The 27616-nt window shown below is 50.7% G+C and overlaps 2 protein-coding genes across 2 annotated transcripts in view; both read right to left on the bottom strand.

Moving 5' to 3' along the window:
• The window catches only part of LOC142907103 (uncharacterized), a 16801-nt gene extending 16257 nt beyond the window's left edge, over window positions 1-544 (bottom strand). The window contains exon 1 of the mRNA XM_076056183.1: window positions 531-544. Coding sequence (XP_075912298.1) covers window positions 531-544 — 14 coding nt within the window. The remainder of the gene's footprint in view (window positions 1-530) is intronic.
• Window positions 545-1319: 775 nt separating this feature from the next.
• LOC116936975 (laminin subunit gamma-1-like) lies at window positions 1320-27616 on the bottom strand. The gene is made up of 6 exons (XM_032944105.2): window positions 27105-27616; window positions 19081-19249; window positions 10399-10733; window positions 9830-9960; window positions 8865-9028; window positions 1320-1598 (listed from the first exon to the last, which is right to left on the bottom strand). Exons 1-6 carry the CDS (start codon window positions 27591-27593, stop codon window positions 1480-1482), a joined length of 1407 nt encoding a protein of 468 aa, XP_032799996.2. The 5' UTR covers window positions 27594-27616; the 3' UTR covers window positions 1320-1479.

Genomic DNA, 27616 nt, shown 5'->3' with positions numbered 1-27616 from the left:
AACGGCCGATTGAACGGCCGATTACCGATTGAACGGCCGATTGACAGGCCGATTGAAACAGCCGGATTGAACAGCCGATTGAACAGCCGATTGAACAGCCGATTGAAACACCGATTGAACAGCCGATTGAACAGCCGATTGAACAGCCGATTGAACAGCCGATTGAACAGCCGATTGAACAGCCGATTGAACAGCCGATTGAACAGCCGATTGAACAGCCGATTGAACAGCCGATTGAACAGCCGATTGAACAGCCGATTGAACAGCCGATTGAACAGCCGATTGAACAGCCGATTGAACAGCCGATTGAACAGCCGATTGAACAGCCGATTGAACAGCCGATTGAACAGCTGATTGAACGGCTTTAACAGCTGACTGAACGGCTGATTGAGCAGCTGATTTAACAGCTATCTGAATGGCTTCATAACAGCTGACTCAACAGCTGATTAAGCAGCTGACTGAACGGCTTTGACAGCCGACCGAACAGCTGATGAATCAGCTGATTTAACAGCTATCTGAATGGCTTTAACAGCTGATTGAACATCTCATTGAACAGCTGACGATCGAATAGCCCATTGAGGTGGTGGTGGAGTGTGGGTGGGGTGGTGGTGGAGTGTGATGGTGAGGTGAGGTGGTGGTGGTGGAGTGGTATGGTAGGGTGGTATGGTAGGGTGGTGGGGGTGTGGTAGGGTGGTAGTGGGGTGTGTTGGGGTGGTGTGGGAGGGTGGTGGCTGGTGGGGGTAGGGTGGTGGTGGTGGTGGGGTAGGGTGGTGGCGGTGGTGTGGTAGGGTAGTGGTGGTGGGGTAGGGTGGTGGTGGTGGTGGGGTAGGGTGGTGGTGGTGGTGTGGTGGTGTGGTAGAGTGGTGGTGGTGGTGTGTTAGCGTGGAGGTGGTGGCAAGGTGTGGTAGCGTGGTAGCGTGGCGGTGGTGTGGTAGGGTGGTGGTTGGTGGTGGTAGGGTGGTGTGGTAGGCTGGTGGCGGTGGGGTAGGGTGGTGGTGGGGTAGGGTGGTGGTGGTGTGTTAGGGTGGTGGTGGTGGGGTAGGGTGGTGGTGGTGGCGTTGGTAGCGTGGCGGTGGTGTGGGAGGGTGGTGGTTGTTGGTGGTAGGGTGGTGTGGTAGGGTGGTGGTGGTGGGGTAGGGTGGTGGTGTGGTAGGGTAGTGGTGGTGGTGGTGTGTTAGGGTGGTGGTGGTGGCGTTGGTAGCGTGGCGGTGGTGTGGGAGCGTGGTGGTTGGTGGTGGTAGGGTGGTGTGGTAGGGTGGTGGTGTGGTAGGGTGGTGGTGGTGTGGTAGGGTGGTGGTGGTAGGGTGGTGGTGTCGTAGGCTGGTGGTGGTGGTGGTGGCGTTGGTAGCGCGGCGGTGGTGCGGTAGGGCGGCGTCGGTAGCGTCGGTGTTAGCGAGTCGGCGCACCGAGCGGGTGACACCGGCAGGGCCTGCAGGGCCCTGCGAGCGCGGTGCCCGGTGATGCCGCGGGGCACACAGCTCACAGCGGGCGCCCGCCGTGTTGCCCACGCAGCCCATGCAGCGGCCCCCGTGCCCGGTGCGGGCAAACAGCTCCGGGGTCGAACTCGCAGCGGGCGGCCAGGCCCTGGCACTCGCACGCTGGGGGGAGGGAGGGAGGGAGGGAGGGAGGGGGGAGGGGGGGTCACGGGAGAGGTCACGGGGGAGGTCACGGGGGAGGTCACGGGGGAGGTCACGGTGGGGTGGGGGGAGTACAGGGGGGGGGGCGGGGGGTGGATAAGAGACGGCGTCGTTTTGGCATGAAGCTCACTCGGTATGAATCACACACACACAGCTACACACACAGCTACACACACACACAGCTACACACACACACAGCTACACACAGCTACACCACAGCTATACACAGCTACACACGCACAGCTACACACACAGCTACACACACACACAGCTACACACACACGCAACTACACACAGCTACACACACACAGCTACACACACACACACAGCTACACACACACACAGATACACACACACAGCTACACACACACAGTTACACACACACAGCTACACACACACACAGATACACACACACAGCTACACACACACACACACACAGCTACACACACACAGATACACACAGCTACACACACACAGCTACACACACACACACACACAGCTACACACATACACACACGCAACTACACACAGCTACACACACACAGCTACACACATACACAGCTACACACATACACAGCTACACATACACAGCTACACACACACACAGCTACACACACAGCTACACACACAGCTACACACACACACAGCTACACACACAGCTACACACACACACAGCTACACACACAGCTACACACACAGCTACATACACAGCTACACACACACAGCTACACACATACACAGCTACACACACAGCTACACACACACACATAGCTACACACACACAGCTACACACACACACATAGCTACACACACACACATAGCTACACACACACAGCTACACACACACACAGCTACACACACACACAGCTACACACACACAGCTACACACACACAGCTACACACACACACAGCTACACACACACAGCTACACACACAGCTACACACACACAGCTACACACACACAGCTACACACACACACAGCTACACACACACAGCTACACACACACACAGCTACACAACTACACACAGCTACACACACACACAGCTACACACACACAGCTACACACACAGCTACACACACAGCTACACACACACACAGCTACACACACACACAGCTACACACACACAGCTACACACACACAGCTACACACACACACAGATACACACACACAGCTACACACACACACAGCTACACAACTACACACAGCTACACACACACACAGCTACACATACACAGCTACACACACACGCAACTACACACAGCTACACACACAGCTACACACACACACAGCTACACATACACAGCTACACACACAGCTACACACACACGCAACTACACACAGCTACACACACAGCTACACACACACACACACAGCTACACACACACACACAGCTACACACACAGCTACACACACAGCTACACACACACAGCTACACATACACAGCTACACACACACGCAACTACACACAGCTACACACACAGCTACACACACACACACAGCTACACACACAGCTACACACACACACAGCTACACATACACAGCTACACACACAGCTACACACACACACACAGCTACACACACAGCTACACACACAGCTACACACACACACACAGCTACACACACACACAGCTACACACACAGCTACACACACACACAGCTACACATACACAGCTACACACACAGCTACACACACACGCAACTACACACAGCTACACACACAGCTACACACACACACAGCTACACACACACACACAGCTACACACACACACAGCTACACATACACAGCTACACACACAGCTACACACACACAGCTACACATACACAGCTACACACACAGCTACACACACACGCAACTACACACAGCTACACACACAGCTACACACACACACACAGCTACACACACAGCTACACACACACACAGCTACACATACACAGCTACACACACAGCTACACACACACGCAACTACACACAGCTACACACACAGCTACACACACACACACAGTTACACACACAGCTACACACACACACAGCTACACATACACAGCTACACACACAGCTACACACACACGCAACTACACACAGCTACACACACACACAGCTACACACACACACACAGCTACACACACAGCTACACACACACACAGCTACACATACACAGCTACACACACACACACACAGCTACACACACACACAGCTACACACACAGCTACACACACACACAGCTACACACACACACACACAGCTACACACACAGCTACACACACACACAGCTACACACACACAGCTACACACACAGCTACACACACACACAGCTACACACACACAGCTACACACACAGCTACACACACAGCTACACACACACACAGCTACACACACAGCTACACACACACACAGCTACACATACACAGCTACACACACAGCTACACACACACGCAACTACACACAGCTACACATACACACACACACACAGCTACACACACACACACAGCTACACACACAGCTACACACACACACAGCTACACATACACAGCTACACACACACGCAACTACACACAGCTACACACACAGCTACACACACACACACAGCTACACACACACACAGCTACACACACACACAGCTACACACACAGCTACACACACACACAGCTACACATACACAGCTACACACACAGCTACACACACACGCAACTACACACAGCTACACACACAGCTACACACACACGCAACTACACACAGCTACACACACAGCTACACACAGCTACACACACAGCTACACACACACACACAGCTACACACACACACAGCTACACACACAGCTACACACACAGCTACACACACACACACAGCTACACACACAGCTACACACACACAGCTACACACACACAGCTACACACACACAGCTACACACACACACACAGCTACACACACACACACAGCTACACACACACACAGCTACACACACACACACACAGCTACACACACAGCTACACACACACACACACAGCTACACACACACAGCTACACACACACAGCTACACACACACACACAGCTACACACACACACAGCTACACACACAGCTACACACACACACACAGCTACACACACAGCTACACACACACACACAGCTACACACACACAGCTACACACACACACAGCTACACACACAGCTACACACACACACACACAGCTACACACACACACAGCTACACACACAGCTACACACACACAGCTACACACACACACAGCTACACACACAGCTACACACACAGCTACACACACACACACACAGCTACACACACACACACACAGCTACACACACACACACAGCTACACACACACAGCTACACACACACACAGCTACACACACACAGATACACAGCTACACACACACACAGTTACAAATGCCGCCACCTCCTTTGTCCTCTCAGAACCCAAACATCCCCCACCAGTAAACAACATCAACAACATGAACAACAACATTAACAAGATCATCACAACATTAACAACAACAACAACAACATCAACAACATCATCAACAACATCATCAAGATCAACATCAACAAGATCATCAACAACAACATCAACAACAACATTAACAACATCAACAACATTAACAACAACAACATTAACAAGATCATCAACAACAACATCAACAAGATCATCAACAACAACTTCATCAACATCAACAACAACAGTAACAAGATCATCAACAACAACATCAACAACAACATTAACAACATCAACAACATCAACAACAACATTAACAACAATAACAACAACATCAACAACAACATCAACATCAACAACAACATCAACATTAACAACATCAACAAGATCATCAACAACATCAACAAGATCAACATCAACAACATTAACAAGATCATCAACATCAACAACATTAACAAGATCAACAAAATCAACAAGATCATCAACATCAACAAGATCATCAACAACAACATCAACAAGATCAATAACAACAACATCAACAACATCATCAACATCATCAACAACATCAACAGGATCAACAACAACATCAACAACAACATCAACAAGATCATCAACAACAACATCAACAAGATCATCAACAACAACATCAACAAGATCAACAACAACATCAACAAGATCATCAACATCAACAAGATCATCAACAACATCAACAAGATCATCAACAACAACATCAACAACATCATCAACAAGATCATCAACAACATCAACAAGATCATCAACAACATCATCAACATCAACAACATTAACAAGATCATCAACAACAACATCAACAAGATCATCAACAACAACATCAACAACAACATTAACAACAATAACAACATTAACAACAACATCAACACGATCATCAACAACATCATCAACAAGATCAAGATCAACAAGATCAACATCAACAACAACATCAACAAGATCAACATCAACAAGATCATCAACAACATCAATAACATGACCACATCAACAACATTAACATCAACAACAACATCAACAAGATCATCAACATCAACAAGATAATCAACATCAACAACAACATCAACAAGATCAACAACAACATTAACAAGATCATCAACATCAACAACATCAACAACATCATCAACAACATCAACATCATCAACATAAACAACAACATCAACAACATCAACATAAACAACAACATCAACAACATAAACAACAACATCAACAACATAAACAACAACATCAACAACATCAACAACAACATCAACAACAACATCACGAAGCGCGCCACTTCCTTGGGAACCCGGGGCAGGTGCTGGGCCAGGCCCACAGAGAGGGGGGGAGGGGTGGTGGGGGGAGGGGCGGTGGGGGGGGTGGTGGGGGGAGGGGTGGTGGGGGAGGGGGAGGGAGTGCAGGCGGTGCAACTGCGCAGGTGTCCACGGGGTGGGGGAGAAGGGGGTGGAGGGGGGCTTGGTAGCCAGGCTGTGTGAGTTTTTGGGTCTCTATGCGAGTCTATGGGTCTCTGTGTGAGTCTGTGGGTCTCTGTGTGAGTCTATGGGTCTCTGTGTGAGTCTATGGGACTCTGTGGGTCTCTATGTGAGTCTATGGGTCTCTGTGTGAGTATATCGTTCTCCATGTGAGTCTATAGGTCTCTGTGAGTCTATGGGTCTCCATATGTGTCTATGGGTCTCTGTGTGAGTCTATGGGACTCTGTGAGTCTATGGGTCTCTGTGTGAGTCTATGGGTCTCCATGTGAGTCTATGGGTCTCTGTGTGAGTCTATGGGACTCTGTGAGTCTATGGGTCTCTGTGTGAGTCTATGGGTCTCCATGTGAGTCTATGGGTCTCTGTGCGAGTCTATGGGACTCTGTGAGTCTATGGGTCTCTGTGTGAGTCTATGGGTCTCCATGTGAGTCTATGGGTCTCTGTGCGAGTCTATGGGACTCTGTGTGAGTCTATGGGTCTCTGTGTGAGTCTATGGGACTCTGTGGGTCTCTTTGTGAGTCTATGGGTCTCCATCTGAGTCTATGGGTCTCTTTGTGAGTCTATGTGACTCTGTGGGTCTCTATCTGAGTCTATGGGTCTCTATGTGAGTCTATGGGTCTCTGTGTGAGTCGATGGGACTCTGTGTGAGTCTATGGGTCTCTGTGTGAGTCGATGGGACTATGTGGGTCTCCATGTGACTCTATGGGTCTCTGTGTGAGTCTATCGTCTCCATGTGAGTCTATGGGTCTCCATATGTGTCTATGGTTCTCTGTGTGCGTCTATGGGACACTGTGGGTCTCTATGTGAGTAGATGGGACTCTGTGGGTCTCCATGTGAGTCTATGGGTCTCTGTGTGAGTCTATGGGTCTCTGTGTGAGTCTATGGGTCTCTGTGTGAGTCTATGGGTCTCTGTGTGAGTCTATGGGTCTCTGTGTGAGTCTATGGGTCTCCATGTGAGTCTATGGGTCTCTGTGTGAGTCTATGGGTCTCTGTGGGTCTCCATCTGAGTAGATGGGACTCTGTGGGTCTCTGTGTGAGTCTATGGGAATTTACGCGTCAAGTGATGGTGGGTTGGTGGGTGGGTGAGGAAATGAATGGGTGGGTGAGCGGGCGGGCTAGGGGGGCGAATGGTTGTTCGTCCGCACGACTGAATACGCGAACACGTGACTGACTGACCGACTTGAATGACTGAGCGAGTAAGCGAGCGACTGAACGGGCCGGTGAGCCCGGCGGGCAGGGCCAGGCGGGGTTCGTCAGGCCGGGTGTGGGTGTGTGCAGGTCGGGGTGTGTGTGTGTGTGTGCAGGTGTGTGTGTGTGTGCATGTCGGGGTGTGTGTGTGTGTGTGTGTGCATGTCGGGGTGTGTGTGTGTGTGTGTACAGGTGTGTGTGTGTGTACAGGTGTGTGTGTGTGTGTGCATGTCGAGGTGTGTGTGTGTGTGTGCAGGTCGAGGTGTGTGTGTGTGTGCATGTCGGGGTGTGTGTGTGTGTGTACAGGTGTGTGTGTGTGTGTGCAGGTGTGGTGTGTGTGTGTGTGTGCATGTCGAGGTGTGTGTGTGTGTGTGTGCATGTCGGGGTGTGTGTGTGTGTGTACAGGTGTGGGTGTGTGTGTGTGCATGTCGAGGGGTGTGTGTGTGTGTGCATGTCGGGGTGTGTGTGTGTACAGGTGTGGGGTGTGTGTGTGTGTGTGCAGGTCGAGGTGTGTGTGTGTGTGTGCAGGTCGGGGTGTGTGTGTGTGCATGTCGAGGTGTGTGTGTGTGTGTGTGTGCAGGTCGGGGTGTGTGTGCATGTCGGGGTGTGTGTGTGTGTGTGCAGGTCGGGGTGTGTGTGTGTGCAGGTCGGGGTGTGTGTGTGTGCAGGTGGGGTGTGTGTGTGTGCAGTTCCGGGTGTGTGTGTGTGTGTGTGTGCGCATGTCGGGGTGTGTGCATGTCGGGGTGTGTGTGTGTGTGTGTGCATGTCGGGGTGTGTGTGTGTACAGGTGTGTGTGTGTAGGTCGGGGTGTGTGTGTGTGCATGTCGAGGTGTGTGTGTGTGTGTACAGGTGGGGGTGTGTGTGCATGTCGAGGTGTGTGTGTGTGTGTGTGCATGTCGGGGTGTGTGTGTGTGTACAGGTGTGTGTGTGTGTGTACAGGTGTGTGTGTGTGTGTGTGCATGTCGAGGTGTGTGTGTGTGTGTGTGCATGTCGGGGTGTGTGTGTGTGTGTACAGGTGTGTGTGTGTGTGCATGTCGGGGTGTGTGTGTGTACAGGTGTGTGTGTGCATGTCGAGGTGTGTGTGTGCCCACTCACGCAGGCACTCGTGTGCGTTGCTTGCCGTGGCGCGTGCCCAGGGGCGGCCGTGGTGCGTGGGGGCGCAGCGCTCGCAGTCGTCGCCCTCCGTGTGGTGGTGGCAGCTGCACACCAGGCGGCGGTCACGCCACACGCACGAGTCGCCGTGACCGTTACACTTGCAGCTGGGGGTCGGCGGGTGGGTGGGTGGGACACACGAGGGGCAAGGCGAAGATCACGTCACCACCATCACCACCCACCATCACCACCCACCATCACCACCCACACATCACCATCACCACCCATCATCACCACCCATCATCACCACCCACACATCACCACCCATCACATCACCATCACCACCCATCATCACCACCCACCATCATCGCCCACCATCACCACCCACCATCACCACCCACACATCACCACCCATCACATCACCATCACCACCCACCATCACCACCCATCACATCACCATCACCACCCATCATCACCCATCATCACCACCCACCACCCACCATCACCACCCATCATCACCACCTACCCACCACCACCCACCATCACCATCACCACCCACCATCACCATCACCACCCACCATCACCACCCACACACCATCACCACCCACCACCCACACACCATCACCGCCCACCATCACCGTCCACCACCACCGCTGCCGTGTATAGCCTCCAGCAGTCCGTAGGAGGCAAGTGCTGTTAGTAGGGGGTGGGTGGTGGGTGGGGGGTGGGGGTGGGTGGGTGGTGGGTAGTGGGTGAGTGGGTGGGTGGTGGGTAGGAGAGTGGGTAGGGGGGTGGGCACTACTTTCTCAGCGCTGCCACTGGGGGGGGGGGGGGGGGGGGGTGAGGTAGAGGAGTGAGGGGCGGGTAGGGGGTGAGGAGTGAGGGGAGGGGGTGAGGAGTGGGGGTTAGGGGTGAGGGGTGAGGGGTTAGGGGTGAGGGGTGAGGGGTGAGGGGAGGGGGGTCCTCACCGGGCCCCCACGTCGAGCTGAGACACTGCGTAGTAGTAGGAGCGCAGCACCGAGGGGTCTCCAAAGAGCTCGTCCCCAAACGTGTTGAGTCGGTCGAGGGACACACGCAGCTCCGTCACCGTCACCCACTCCTGCACCCGGGGGGGGGAGAGGGGGGGGGCATCACGGGGGTCACCGTGGGGGTCATCGCGAGGGGGAGGTTTGCTCCCTCCTCCTCCACCTCCACAACAACAGAATTGTTGGACCACAGCCAGCCACGTGCAGCGTAACCACCACCGTCACCACCACAACCACCACCACCACCGTCACCGCCACCACCACAACCACCACCGCCACAACCACCACCACAACCACCACCACAACCACCACAACCACCACCACCACCGCCACCACCGCCACCACCACAACCACCACCACCACAACACCACCACCACCATCACCACCACAACCACCACCACCACAACAACCACCACAACCACCACCACCACCACCACCACAACCACCACCACCACCACCACCACAACCACCACAACCACAACCACCACAACCACCACCGCCACCACCGCCACCTGCAGTGCAGGGCTGCGGTCGAAGCGTTGCGCTCCGCGCCGCCCCTCCAGCGTGCTGAACGCGACGCTGGCGCCCGTCAGCGGCGAGATGTCGCTGTCCTGGTCGGTGCACAACGCCGACGGCACCTCCTCCTCGTCCTCCTCCTCCTCCTCCTCGTCGTAGCCGGCGGTGGCGGTGGCCGGCTTGATGCCGTAGGTGGCGGCGCAGCTGGCGCTGAAGTAGTGGAGCGGCTGCCAGGCGACGCTGGCGACGTGCGGCCGCTTGAACAACGCGACGCTCTCGGGGCGGCTGGAGACGAAGCGGAGTCGCACGTAGCTCAACTCGAACGCCTTGCCTGGGCGGGGGGGCGGGGCGGGTGACAACAACATCAATAACAACATCATCATCATTAATAACATCAACAACGTCAATAACAACATCAACAACGTCAATAACAACATCAACATCATTAATAACAACATCAACAACGTTAATAACAACATTAACAACATCAACAACTTCAATAACAACAACAGCGTTAATAATAACAACAACAACAACATCATTAATAACATCAACAACGTCAATAACAACAACACCGTTAATAACAACATCAATAACATCAACAACAACAACATCAACATCATTAATAACAACATCAACAACGTCAATAACAACAACACCGTTAATAACAACATCAATAACAACAATAACAACATCATTAATAACAACATCAACAACGTCAATAACAACAACAACAACAACGTCAATAACAACGTCAATAACAACAACACCGTTAATAACAACATCAATAACATCAACAACAACATCATTAATAACAACATCAACAACGTCAATAACAACAACAACACCGTTAATAACAACATCAACAACGTCAATAATAATAACAACAACATCATTAATAACAACATCAACGTCAATAATAATAACAACAACATCATTAATAACAACATCAACAACGTCAATAACAACAACAACATAATTAATAACAACATCAACAACGTCAATAATAATAACAACATCATTAATAACAACATCAACAACGTCAATAACACCAACACCGTTAATAACAACAACATCATTAATAACAACATCAACAACGTCAATAACAACAACAACATCATTAATAACAACATCAACAACGTCAACAACGTCAAAAACAACACCATAAATAACAACGTCAACAACAACAACGTAAAAAACAACATCAATAACATCAACAACAATGTCAATAACAACGTCAACATCGCCAACAACAACGTCAAAAGCAACAACGTCAACAACAACAACAACGTCAACAACGACAACAACAACATCAATAACAACAACACCGTTAATAACAACGTCAATAACAACAACATCAACAACGTCAATAACAACAACATCAACAACGTCAATAACAACAACATCAACAACGTCAATAACAACATCAACAACGTCAATAACAACATCAACAACGTCAATAACAACAACATCAACAACGTCAATAACAACAACATCAACAACGTCAATAACAACAACATCAACAACGTCAATAACAACAACATCAACAACGTCAATAACAACAACATCAACAACGTCAATAACAACATCAACAACGTCAATAACAACAACATCAACAACGTCAATAACAACAACATCAACAACGTCAATAACAACAACACCGTTAATAACAACATCAACAACGTCAATAACAACGACATCATTAATAACAACAACATCAACAACGTCAATAACAACAACACCGTTAATAACAACATCAACAACAACATCAACAACGTCAATAACAACATCAACATCAACAACATCAATAACAACAACGTCAATAACAACAACATCATTAATAACAACAACATCAACAACGTCAATAACAACACCGTTAATAACAACATCAACAACATCAACGTCAATAACAACATCAACAACATCAACAACATCAACAACGTCAATAACAACATCAACAACATCAACAACAACATCAACAACGTCAATAACAACATCAACAACATCAACAACGTCAATAACAACATCAACAACATCAACAACGTCAATAACAACAACGTCAATAACAACATCAACAACATCTACAACATCAATAACAACAACACCGTTAATAACAACATCAACGTTAATAACAACATCAACAACAACATCAATAACAACACCGTTAATAACAACATCAACAACATCAACAACAATGTCAATAACAACAACACCGTTAATGACAACATCAACGTCAACAACAACAACGTCAAAAACAACACCATAAATAACAACGTCAACAACAACACCGTAAATAAAAAACATCAATAACATCAACAACAATGTCAATAACAACGTCAACATCGCCAACAACGTCAACAGCAACAACGTCAACAACGACAATAACAACATCAACAACAACATCAATAACAACACCGTTAATAACAACATCAACAACATCAATAACAACACCATAACAAAAACATCAATAACGTCAACAACAATGTCAATAACAACGTCAACAACGTCAACAACAACGTCAAAAGCAACAACGTCAACAACAACGTCAAAAGCAACAACGTCAAAAACGACAGCGACAATAACAACGTCAACAACATCGTCGTCAACAACAACGTCAACAATAACAACGTCAACAATAACGAAGACGACGTCAGGAACGTCATCACCATCACCATCCACGTCATCACCATCACCACCATCATCATCATCGCCACCATCATCATCGCCACCATCATCGTCATCACCACTATCATCATCACTATCACCACCATCATCACCATCACCACCATCAACGTCATCACCATCATTGCCACCATCATCGTCATCACCACTATCATCATCACTATCACCACCATCACCACCATCAACGTCACCATCATGAACATCACTGCCATCGGGAAGCACAACCTATGAAGGCTGCTACTGGTGGGTGACCAGCACCACGCCCGGCCGCCTTTGTCTCCCCAGTGGCGATGTTTACCGCACACCGCACCAGGTACTCATTTGAGGCCGAGTCGACCTAGGGGAGGCCCAGCACTGATACAGAGAATCGTCACTGGTGGTGTTGGTGGCCGTGAGTGGGGAACGAACCCGGGCCGCCGGGTTCGTAGTGCAGCGTGGTGCTAACCACTACACCACCCCTCCCCAAACACAGCAACACACACAGACACCCACACACAAAGACAAAGATCCCCCGTATAGCCTTAACAGACTGTAGGGGCAAGTGCTGTTAGCGAGCACCTACACACACACACCTACACACACAACAACACACACACACAACAACACACCCACACACACACACACCCACACAACAAACCACCCACCCACACACACACGCAACAACACACCCATCCACACACCCACACACCCAACAGCCCACCCACCCACACACCCAACAGCCCACCCACACACCCAACAGCCCACCCACCCACACACCCAACAACACACCCACACACGCAACAACACACCCACCCACACACCCACACACCCAACAGCCCACCCACCCACACACCCAACAGCCCACCCACCCACACACCCAACAACACACCCACCCACACACCCAACAACACCCCCACCCACCCACCCACACACCCAACAACCCACCCACACACCCAACAATACACCCACCCACACACCCAACAACACACCCACCCACCCATCCACACACCCAACAACACACCCAACAACACCCCCAACCACCCACCCACACACCCAACAAAACACCCACCCACCCACACACCCACCCACACACCCAACAACACAAACCCCCCCACCCACCCACACACCCAACAACCCCCCACCCACCCACCCACACACCCAACAATACACCCACCCACACACCCAACAACACCCCCCCCACACACCCACACACCCAACAACACACCCACCCACACACCCAACAACACACCCACCCACACACCCAACAACACACCCACCCACACACCCAACAACACACCCACCCACACCCAACAACACACCCAACAACACACCCACTGATCCACACACCCAACAACACACCCACCCACACAACAACACACCCACCCACCCACACAACAACACACCCACCCACACACCCACCCACACACCCACCCACCCACACAACAACACACCCACCCACACACACACCCACCCACACAACAACACCCCCACCCACACACCCACCCACCCGCCCACACAACAACACACCCACCCACCCACACAACAACACACCCACCCACACACCCACCCACACAACAACACACCCACACACCCACCCACCCACACAACAACACACCCACCCACACATGGAGACAGGGAGAGGTTACCAAAGAAACACTAAATACCTGGGCTACAGGTGTGGACTTTGGCCCCCAATGTCACAGCCAGAGATGTTGACTACCTCGCCTGGTATGCAGGAAGTCGTGGGTTCGATCCCGTCCCTGACGATGCCTGCTGCTGCTGTATATTTAGAGTTTGCGTGTCTCTCTCTCATCATCATCATCATCACGGTGGCTAGGAGATGTTAACTACCTCGCCTGGTGTACAGGAGGTCGTGGGTTCGATCCCGATCCTGACGATGCCTGCTGCTGCTGTATATTTGGAGTTTGCGTCTCTCTCTCTCTCATCATCATCACGGTGGCTAGGAGATGTTAACTACCTCGCCCGGTCTACAGGAGGTCCTGGGTTCGATCCCGACCCTGACGATGCCTGCTGCTGCTGCTGTATATTTGGAGTTTGCGTGCCTCTCTCTCTCTCTCCGTGGTCGCGTGGATTTTTCTCCGGGTCCTCCGGTTTTCCCCTCCACATTTAGAGTCGACATGGACACGCTTTTGGAGTGTTTGTCTTCTGCTATAAATGTCCACACAGTGGTGATAAGCCGCCTTGTTGAGAAATCGTTCGTGGTGGCCAGGTGGCTTCTGAATAGGAGCGACGTAGCTTAGTGGAGCCTTACTTTGTAAAATAAAAAGTTCACTTTTTGCGTGGGTTTCGATTAGTATGGGTCTCTGTGGGTCTCTGAGTATGGGTCTCTGTGGGTCTCTGTGGGTCTCTATGAGTATGGGTCTCTGTGGGTCTCTGTGGGTCTCTGTGGGTCTCTATGAGTATGGGTCTCTGTGGGTCTATGTGGGTCTCTGTGGGTCTCTGTGGGTCTCTATGAGTATGGGTCTCTGTGGGTCTCTTTGAGTATGGGTCTCTGTGGGTCTCTATGAGTATGGGTCTCTGTGGGTCTCTATGAGTATGGGTCTCTGTGGGTCTATGTGGGTCTCTGTGGGTCTCTGTGGGTCTCTATGAGTATGGGTCTCTGTGGGTCTCTTTGAGTATGGGTCTCTGTGGGTCTCTATGAGTATGGGTCTCTGTCGGTCTCTTTGAGTGTGGGTCTCTGTGGGTCTCTATGAGTATGGGTCTCTGTGGGTCTCTTTGAGTATGGGTCTCTGTGGGTCTCTTTGAGTATGGGTCTCTGTGGGTCTCTTTGAGTATGGGTCTCTGTGGGTCTCTTTGAGTATGGGTCTCTGTGGGTCTCTTTGAGTATGGGTCTCTGTGGGTCTCTATGAGTATGGGTCTCTGTGGGTCTCCATGAGTGTGGGTCTCTGTGGGTCTCTATGAGTATGGGTCTGTGGATCTCTATGAGTATGGGTCTCTGTGGGTCTCTTTGAGTATGGGTCTCTGTGGGTCTCTATGAGTATGGGTCTCTATGGGTCTCTGTGGGTCTCTATGAGTATGGGTCTCTATGAGTGTGGGTCTCTGTGGGTCTCTTTGAGTATGGGTCTCTGTGGGTCTCTTTGAGTATGGGTCTCTGTGGGTCTCTATGAGTGTGGGTCTCTGTGGGTCTCTTTGAGTATGGGTCTCTGTGGGTCTCTATGAGTATGGGTCTCTGTGGGTCTCTATGAGTATGGGTCTCTTTGAGTATGGGTCTCTGTGGGTCTCTATGAGTATGGGTCTCTGTGGGTCTCCATGAGTGTGGGTCTCTGTGGGTCTCTATGAGTATGGGTCTCTGTGGATCTCTATGAGTATGGGTCTCTGTGGGTCTCTGTGGGTCTCTTTGAGTATGGGTCTCTATGGGTCTCTATGAGTGTGGGTCTCTGTGGGTCTCTTTGAGTATGGGTCTCTGTGGGTCTCTTTGAGTATGGGTCTCTGTGGGTCTCTATGAGTGTGGGTCTCTGTGGGTCTCTTTGAGTGTGGGTCTCTGTGGGTCTCTTTGAGTATGGGTCTCTGTGGGTCTCTTTGAGTATGGGTCTCTGTGGGTCTCTATGAGTATGGGTCTCTGTGGGTCTCTGTGGGTCTCTTTGAGTATGGGTCTCTGTGGGTCTCTATGAGTATGGGTCTCTGTGGGTCTCTGTGGGTCTCTATGAGTATGGGTCTATGTGGGTCTCTATGAGTGTGGCTCTCTGTGGGTCTCTTTGAGTATGGGTCTCTGTGGGTCTCTATGAGTATGGGTCTCTGTGGGTCTATGTGGGTCTCTGTGGGTCTCTGTGGGTCTCTATGAGTATGAGTCTCTGTGGGTCTCTTTGAGTATGGGTCTCTGTGGGTCTCTATGAGTATGGGTCTCTGTGGGTCTCTATGAGTATGGGTCTCTGTGGGTCTCTATGAGTGTGGGTCTCTGTGGGTCTCTTTGAGTATGGGTCTCTGTGGGTCTCTATGAGTATGGGTCTCTGTGGGTCTCTGTGGATCTCTATGAGTATGGGTCTCTTTGAGTATGGGTCTCTGTGGGTCTCTATGAGTATGGGTCTCTGTGGGTCTCTATGAGTATGGGTCTCTGTGGGTCTCTATGAGTGTGGGTCTCTGTGGGTCTCTTTGAGTATGGGTCTCTGTGGGTCTATGAGTATGGGTCTCTACGAGTATGGGTCTCTGTGGGTCTCTATGAGTATGGGTCTCTATGAGTATGGGTCTCTGTGGGTCTCTATGAGTATGGGTCTCTGTGAGTACGGGTCTCTGTGGGTCTCTATGAGTATGGGTCTCTGTGAGTACGGGTCTCTGTGGGTCTCTATGAGTATGGGTCTCTGTGAGTATGGGTCTCACAGAGACCCACAGAACAGAACAGCATCCGGCAGTAGGATTGACACACGCACGTTCTGCGCGCGTGTAACATGTTACACACGCGCAGAACGTGTGTAACATGTTACACACGTTCTGCGCGTGTAACATGTTACACACACACGTTCTGCGCGTGTAACATGTTACACGCGCACACGTTCTGCGCATGCAACATGTTACACACGTTCTGCGCGTGTAACATGTTACACACGCGCACACGTTCTGCACGTGTAACATGTTACACACACACGTTCTGCGCGTGTAACATGTTACACACGTTCTGCGCGTGTAACATGTTACACGCGCACACGTTCTGCGCGTGTAACATGTTACACGCGCACACGTTCTGCGCGTGTAACATGTTACACACACACGTTCTGCGCATGTAACATGTTACACGCGCACACGTTCTGCGCGTGTAACATGTTACACGCGCAGAACGTGTGTGTGTAACATGTTACACACACACGTTCACACACGTTCTGCGTGTGTAACATGTTACACACACACGTTCTGCGCGTGTAACATGTTACACGCGCACACGTTCTGTGCGTGTGTAACATGTTACACACACACGTTCTGCACGTGTAACATGTAACACACGCACACGTTCTGCGTGTGTAACATGTTACACGCGTTCTGCGCGTGTAACATGTTACACACACACGTTCTGCACGTGTAACATGTTACACACACACGTTCTGCACGTGTAACATGTTACACACACACGTTCTGCACGTGTAACATGTTACACACACATGTTCTGCACGTGTAACATGTTACACACACACGTTCTGCACGTGTAACATGTTACACACACACGTTCTGCACGTGTAACATGTTACACACACACACGTTCTGCGCGTGTAACATGTAACACACGCACACGTTCTGCGCGTGTAACATGTTACACGCGCAGAACGTGTGTATGTAACATGTTCTGCGCGTGTAACATGTTACACACACACACATTCTGCGCGTGTAACATGTAACACACACACACGTTCTGCGCGTGTAACATGTTACACGCTTACATCACGGCCATGTCGCGAACTCGCACGTCAAACATTAACAGTCGCGAGGTTACGCATGACAACAACAATTTATATTACTCGGTTTTGTCATCGTGCAGGGTTTGTTGTGCAGGGTGCAGGGTTCACTGTGCAGGGTGCAGGATGCAGAGTGCAGGGTTCAGAGTGCAGGGTTCAGAGTGCAGGGTTCACTGTGCAGGGTTCAGAGTGCAGGGTGCAGGGTTCAGAGTGCAGGGTTCACGGTGCAGGGTGCAGGGTGCAGAGTGCAGGGTTCATGGTGCAGGGTTCACGGTGCAGGGTTCACGGTGCAGAGTGCAGGGTTCACTGTGCAGGGTTCACTGTGCAGGGTGCAGGGTTCACTGTGCAGGGTTCACTGTGCAGGGTGCAGGGTGCACTGTGCAGGGTTCACTGTGCAGGGTGCAGGGTGCACTGTGCAGAGTGCAGGGTTCACTGTGCAGGGTTCACTGTGCAGGGTGCAGGGTTCACTGTGCAGGGTTCACTGTGCAGGGTGCAGGGTGCACTGTGCAGGGTTCACTGTGCAGGGTTCACTGTGCAGGGTTCACTGTGCAGGGTGCAGGGTGCACTGTGCAGGGTTCACTGTGCAGGGTGCAGGGTTCACTGTGCAGGGCGTCTCACCCAGCTGCAGGGTGAGCGTGGTGGGGTGCCCCTCCTGCCCGGTGCCGTGCAGCATCGTGGGGCTCTGCCACCACGTGTCACCCCCCTCACCCCCCTCGCCACCCTCACCACCCAAGTCCGTCATCAACTCCGCTCCGTGGCTCAGCTCGGGCACGCGGGCGTCACACACCTGGGCAGGTGGGGGGGGTGGAGGGTCTCTGTGTGAGTCTATGGGTCTCTGAGTTTATGGGTCTCTGTGTGAGTCTATGGGTCTCTGTGTGAGTCTATGGGTCTCTGTGTGGTGAGTCTGTGGGTCTCTGTGTGGTGAGTCTGTGGGTCTCTGTGTGGTGAGTCTATGGGTCTCCGTGTGATGAGTCTGTGGGTCTCTGTGTGGTGAGTCTGTGGGTCTCTGTGTGGTGAGTCTGTGCGTCTCTGTGTGGTGAGTCTGTAGGTCTCTGTGTGAGTTTGTGGGTCTCTGTGTGAGTCTATGGGTCTCTGTGTGAGTCTATGGGTCTCTGTGTGAATCTATGGGTCTCTGTGTGAGTCTATGGGTCTCTGTGTGGGTGAGTCTGTGGGTCTCTGTGTGGGTGAGTCTATGGGTCTCTGTGTGGGTGAGTCTGTGGGTCTCTGTGTGTGTGAGTCTGTGGGTCTCTGTGTGGTGAGTCTGTAGGTCGCTGTGTGAGTCTGTGGGTCTCTGTGTGAGTCTATGGGTCTCTGTGTGGGTGAGTCTATGGGTCTCTGTGTGGTGAGTCTGTGGGTCTCTGTGTGGTGAGTCTGTAGGTCTCTGTGTGAGTTTGTGGGTCTCTGTGTGAGTCTATGGGTCTCTGTGTGAGTCTATGGGTCTCTGTGTGAGTCTATGGGTCTCTGTGTGAATCTATGGGTCTCTGTGTGAGTCTATGGGTCTCTGTGTGGTGAGTCTGTGGGTCTCTGTGTGGTGAGTCTATGGGTCTCTGTGTGAGTCTATGGGTCTCTGTGTGGTGAGTCTATGGGACTCTGTGTGAGTCTATGGGTATCTGTGTGAGTCTATGGGTCTCTGTGTGAGTCTATGGGTCTCTGTGTGAGTCTATGGGTCTCTGTGTGGTGAGTCTGTGGGTCTCTGTGTGGTGAGTCTGTAGGTCTCTGTGTGAGTTTGTGGGTCTCTGTGTGAGTCTATGGGTCTCTGTGTGAGTCTATGGGTCTCTGTGTGAGTCTATGGGTATCTGTGTGAGTCTATGGGTCTCTGTGTGAGTCTATGGGTCTCTGTGTGAGTCTATGGGTCTCTGTGTGTGTGAGTCTGTGGGTCTCTGTGTGGTGAGTCTGTAGGTCGCTGTGTGAGTCTGTGGGTCTCTGTGTGAGTCTATGGGTCTCTGTGTGGGTGAGTCTATGGGTCTCTGTGTGGTGAGTCTGTGGGTCTCTGTGTGGTGAGTCTGTAGGTCTCTGTGTGAGTTTGTGGGTCTCTGTGTGAGTCTATGGGTCTCTGTGTGAGTCTATGGGTCTCTGTGTGAATCTATGGGTCTCTGTGTGAGTCTATGGGTCTCTGTGTGGTGAGTCTGTGGGTCTCTGTGTGGTGAGTCTATGGGTCTCTGTGTGAGTCTATGGGTCTCTGTGTGGTGAGTCTATGGGTCTCTGTGTGAGTCTATGGGTATCTGTGTGAGTCTATGGGTCTCTGTGTGAGTCTATGGGTCTCTGTGTGAGTCTATGGGTCTCTGAGTTTATGGGTCTCTGTGTGAGTCTATGGATCTCTGTGTGAGTCTATGGGTCTCTGTGTGGGTGAGTCTGTGGGTCTCTGTGTGGGTGAGTCTATGGGTCTCTGTGTGGGTGAGTCTGTGGGTCTCTGTGTGGGTGAGTCTATGCGTCTCTGTGTGTGTGAGTCTGTGGGTCTCTGTGTGTGTGAGTCTGTGGGTCTCTGTGTGTGTGAGTCTGTGGGTCTCTGTGTGGGTGAGTCTATGGGTCTCTGTGTGAGTCTGTGGGTCTCTGTGTGGGTGAGTCTGTGGGTCTCTGTGTGAGTCTGTGGGTCTCTGTGTGGGTGAGTCTGTGAGTCTCTGTGTGGTGAGTCTATGGGTCACTGTGTGAGTCTATGGGTCTCTGTGTGGTGAGTCTATGGGCCTCTGTGTGGTGAGTCTATGGGTCTGTGTGGGTGAGTCTGTAGGTCTCTGTGTGAGTCTATGGGTCTCTATGCGAGTGAGTCTGTGGGTCTCTGTGTGATGAGTCTATGGGTATCTGTGTGGTGAGTCTGTGGGTCTCTATGTGGTGAGTCTGTGGGTCTCTGTGTGGTGAGTCTATGGGTCACTGTGTGGGTGAGTCTATGGGTCTCTGTGTGGGTGAGTCTGTAGGTCTCTGTGTGAGTCTATAGGTCTCTGTGTGAGTCTGTGGGTCTCTGTGTGATGAGTCTATGGGTCTCTGTGTGATGAGTCTATGGGTATCTGTGTGGTGAGTCTGTGGGGTGGGTATCTGTGTGGTGAGTCTATGGGTCTCTGTGTGGTGAGTCTGTGGGTCTCTGTGTGGCGAGTCTGTGTGTGTCTGTGTGGGGAGCGGTGGTGTAGCAGTTAGCGCTACGCTACGAACCCGGCGACCCGGGTTCGATTCCCGCTCACGGCCAACACCGGTGACGATTATCTGAACCGGTCCTAGGCCTCCCCTAGGTCGACTCAGCCTTAAATGAGTACCCAGTGTGATGTGTAAACATCGCCACTAGGGAGACAAAGGCGGCCGGGGGTGGTGATGGCCACCCACCCCCTCGTGTGCCGTGCCGGCCTTCATAGGTGCTCGCTAACAGCACTTGCCCCTACAGTCTGGTACAGGCTACACGGGGGAACTTTGTCTTTGTCTTTGTGTGTGCGTGAGACGCGGCCCTCTCTGAGGGTCTCTTCCTCGTTGAACGTTTCCCTGAACCCCACAGGTCAAAGTGAATACACCAGACACACACTTAGACACACACTTAGACACACACTTAATTAGACACACACACACCCTTACATAGACACACACACTGAGACACACTTAGACACACACTTAGACACACTTAGACACACTTAGACACACACTTAGACACACTTAGACACACACACTTAGACACACACTTAGACACACTTAGACACACACACTTAGACACACTTAGACACACACTTAGACACACACTTAGACACACACTTACTTAGACACACACACACACCCTTACATAGACACACACACTGAGACACACTTAGACACACACTTAGACACACACTTACTTAGACACACACACACCCTTACATAGACACACACACTGAGACACACTTAGACACACACTTAGACACACACTTACTTAGACACACACCCTTACATAGACACACACACTTAGACACACACACTTACATAGACACACACACACTTAGACACACTTAGACACACACACACACTTACATAGACACACATACACTTACATAGACACACATACTTACATAGACACACACACACTTAGACACACATAATTAGACACACACACTTATATAGACACAAACACTTAGACACACACACTTACATAGACACACACACTTACACACACACTTACATAGACACACACTTACATAGACACACACACTTAGGCACACTTAGACACACATACAGTTACATAGACACACATACTTAGACACACACACATATAGACACACACACTTAGACACACACACACACATCCTTACATAGACACACACATCCTTACATAGACACACACACACACTTACATAGACACACACACACTTACATAGACACACACACACTTAGATACACACACGCATACACACATCCTTACATAGACACACACACATCCATACATAGACACACATACACACACCCTTAAATAGACACACACACTTACATAGACACACATACACTTAGACACATATACGCACACACCCTTACATAGACACACACACACATTCACACAACTCACACACACATTCACACACACAACTCACACACACTCACAACACCCACAATTCACACACACTCACAACTCACAAAACCCACAACTCACACTCACTCACAACACCCACAATTCACACACACACTCACAACACTCACAACACCCACAACTCACTCACAACACCCACAACTCACAACACACACAACTCACACACAGACACAACACTCACAACACCCACAACACCCACAACTCACAACACCCACAACTCACAACACACACGCACAACTCACACACTCACAATACCCACAACTCACTCACAACACCCACAACTCACAACACACACAACTCACAAACACACAACTCACACACTCACAACACCCACAACTCAATCACAACTCACACTCACTCACACCCACAACACCCACAACTCACTCACAACACCCACAACTCACACACACACAACACCCACAACTCACTCACAACACCCACAACTCACACACACAACTCACAGCACCCACAACTCACTCACAACACCCACAACACCCATAACTCACTCACAACCCCCACAACTCACACTCACAACACACACAACTCACACCACTCACAACACCCATAGCTCACTCACAACACCCACAACTCACAACACACACAACTCACACACAACACACTCACAACTCACACACAACTCACTCACAACTCACCCACAACACCCACAACTCACCCACAACTAACTCACAACTCACCCGCAACACACTCACAACACACACAACACACACAACACACACAACACACACAACTCACAACACACTCACAGCTCACCCACAACTAACTCACAACTCACACACACTCACAACTCACCCACAACACACTCACAACACACTCACAACACCCACAACACCCACAGCTCACCCACAACTCACTCACAACTCACACACACTCATAACACACTCACAACTCACTCACAACACCCACAACACAATCACAACTCACACACACTCACAACTCACGCACAACACCCACAACACACTCACAACACCCACAACACACTCAGAACACCCACAACACACTCACACTCACAACACACTCACAACACACTCACAGCTCACCCACAACTAACTCACAACTCACACACACTCACAACTCACTCACAACACCCTCACAACTCACACACACTCACAACTCACTCACACTCACAACTCACTCACAACACCCACAACACACTCACAACTCACCCACAACACACTCACAACACCCACAACACCCACAGCTCACCCACAACTCACTCACAACTCACACACACTCATAACACACTCACAACTCACTCACAACACCCACAACACCCACATCTCACCCACAACTCACTCACAACTCACAGACACTCACAACACACTCACAACTCACTCACAACACCCACAACACCCACAACACACTCACAACACCCACAACACACTCACACTCACAACACACTCACAGCTCACCCACAACTAACTCACAACTCACACACACTCACAACTCACTCACAACACCCACAACACACTCACAACTCACTCACAACTCACACACACTCACAACTCACACACAACTCACAACTCACACACAACTCACTCACAACAACCACAACACCCACAACTCACTCACACTCACAACTCACACACAACTCACTCACAACAACCACAACACCCACAACTCACACACACTCACAACTCACACAACTCACTCACAACACCCACAACACACTCACAACACCCACAACTCACTCACAACACCCACAGCACACTCACAACACCCACAACACACTCACAACTCACTCACAACACACTCACAACACCCACAACACACTCACAACACCCACAACACACTCACAACTCACACACACTCACAACTCACACACAACTCACTCACAACAACCACAACACCCACAACTCACACACACTCACAACTCACACACAACTCACTCACAACACCCACAACACACTCACAACTCACACACACTCACAACTCACACACAACTCACTCACAACAACCACAACACCCACAACACACTCACAACACACTCACAACACCCACAACACCCACAGCTCACCCACAACTCACTCACAACTCACAGACACTCACAACACACTCACAACTCACTCACAACACCCACAACACACTCACACTCACAACACACTCACAGCTCACCCACAACTAACTCACAACTCACACACACTCACAACTCACTCACAACACCCACAACACACTCACAACTCACTCACAACTCACTCACACTCACAACTCACACACAACTCACTCACAACAACCACAACACCCACAACTCACACACACTCACAACTCACACAACTCACTCACAACACCCACAACACACTCACAACACCCACAGCACACTCACAACACCCACAACACACTCACAACTCACTCACAACACACTCACAACACCCACAACACACTCACAACACCCACAACACACTCACAACTCACACACACTCACAACTCACACACAACTCACTCACAACAACCACAACACCCACAACTCACACACACTCACAACTCACACACAACTCACTCACAACACCCACAACACACTAACAACTCACACACACTCACAACTCACACACAACTCACTCACAACAACCACAACACCCACAACACACTCACAACACACTCACAACACCCACAACACCCACAGCTCACCCACAACTCACAGACACTCACAACACACTCACAACTCACTCACAACACCCACAACACACTCACACTCACAACACACTCACAGCTCACCCACAACTAACTCACAACTCACACACACTCACAACTCACTCACAACACTCACAACTCACTCACAACTCACACACACTCACAACTCACACACAACTCACTCACAACAACCACAACACCCACAACTCACTCACACTCACAACTCACACACAACTCACTCACAACAACCACAACACCCACAACTCACACACACTCACAACTCACACAATTCACTCACAACACCCACAACACACTCACAACACCCACAACTCACTCACAACACCCACAGCACACTCACAACACCCACAACACACTCACAACTCACTCACAACACACTCACAACACCCACAACACACTCACAACACCCACAACACACTCACAACTCACACACACTCACAACTCACACACAACTCACTCACAACAACCACAACACCCACAACTCACACACACTCACAACTCACACACAACTCACTCACAACAACCACAACACCCACAACTCACACACACTCACAACTCACACAACTCACTCACAACACCCACAACACACTCACAACACCCACAACTCACTCACAACACCCACAACACACTCACAACACTCACAACACCCACAACTCACTCACACACACTCACAACTCACCCGCAACACACTCACAACACCCACAACACACTCACAACTCACTCACAACACACTCACAACACCCACAACACACTCACAACACACTCACAACTCACAACACAATTCACTCACAACTCACTCACAACAACCACAACACCCACAACTCACACACACTCACAACTCACACACAACTCACTCACAACAACCACAACACCCACAACTCACACACACTCACAACTCACACAACTCACTCACAACACCCACAACTCACTCACAACACCCACAACACACTCACAACACTCACAACACCCACAACTCACTCACACACACTCACAACTCACCCGCAACACACTCACAACACACACAACACACACAACTCACAACACACTCACAGCTCACCCACAACTAACTCACAACTCACACACACTCACAACTCACTCACAACACCCACAACACACTCACAACACCCACAACACACTCACAACTCACTCACAACACCCACAACACACTCACAACACACTCACAACACCCACAACACACTCACAACTCACACACAACTCACTCACAACACCCACAACACACTCACAACTCACTCACAACACACGAGCAACTCACACAACTCACTCACAACACCCACAACACACTCACAACACACACAACTCACTCACAACACACACACAACTCACTCACAACACCCACAACACACTCACAACACCCATAACACACTCACAACTCACTCACAACACCCACAACACACTCACAACTCACTCACAACACACGAGCGACCCACACCTGACACTGCAAGGGTCTTCTCGCGACTTCATCGCTGCGCTGACCACCCTGATGCTGATGCTGCTGCTGCTGATCCTGCTGCTGATGCTGCTGCTGCTGATCCTGCTGCTGATGCTGCTGCTGATCCTGCTGCTGCTGACGCCGCCGCAGCAGCAGCAGCAGCGAAGGGCTGCCTGGCTGCGGACAGAACTCCTCGGGCCTGGAGACACCGCACGTGGCCGAGGCGATGACCTCGCGGCCGTAGGCGGCGTTCTCGAAGTCGGGCTGACACCTCCTGGGGACACGCGTGGCGGCGTCGACGCAGCGAGATGATGACGGGGGTGGTGGTGGTGGTGATTGTGGTTGGGGTTGTGGTGGTGGTGGGGCCAGGGACTGTGACAGAGGAGAAAGCGTCAGGGCTGTGACAATGAGGATGATGAGGTGGTGGTGGTGAGATGAGGTGGTGGTGGTGGTGAGAGATGCCGAGGAAGTGCCAGCGAGTGCCGCCATCGCCTCCCGCGATGCCGCGAGGA

This window comes from Petromyzon marinus, chromosome 74 (genome assembly GCF_048934315.1).
Source record: "Petromyzon marinus isolate PM22_M1 ecotype Great Lakes invasive population chromosome 74, UKy_Petmar_22M1.pri1.0, whole genome shotgun sequence".
NCBI lineage: Eukaryota > Metazoa > Chordata > Hyperoartia > Petromyzontiformes > Petromyzontidae > Petromyzon > Petromyzon marinus.
This window is presented reverse-complemented; position numbering and strand designations above follow the sequence as displayed.

Coding starts and splice junctions, on each gene's coding strand:
- LOC116936975 (XM_032944105.2), bottom strand. CDS start 27,593: ATGGCGGCACTCGCTGGCACTTCCTCGGCATCTCTCACCACCACCACC. Junction 10,734..19,080: donor CACGCTCACCCTGCAGCTGG/GTGAGACGCCCT, acceptor CCCCCCGCCCAG/GCAAGGCGTTCGAGTTGAGC. Junction 9,029..9,829: donor CAGCTCGACGTGGGGGCCCG/GTGAGGACCCCC, acceptor GCCGACCCCCAG/CTGCAAGTGTAACGGTCACG.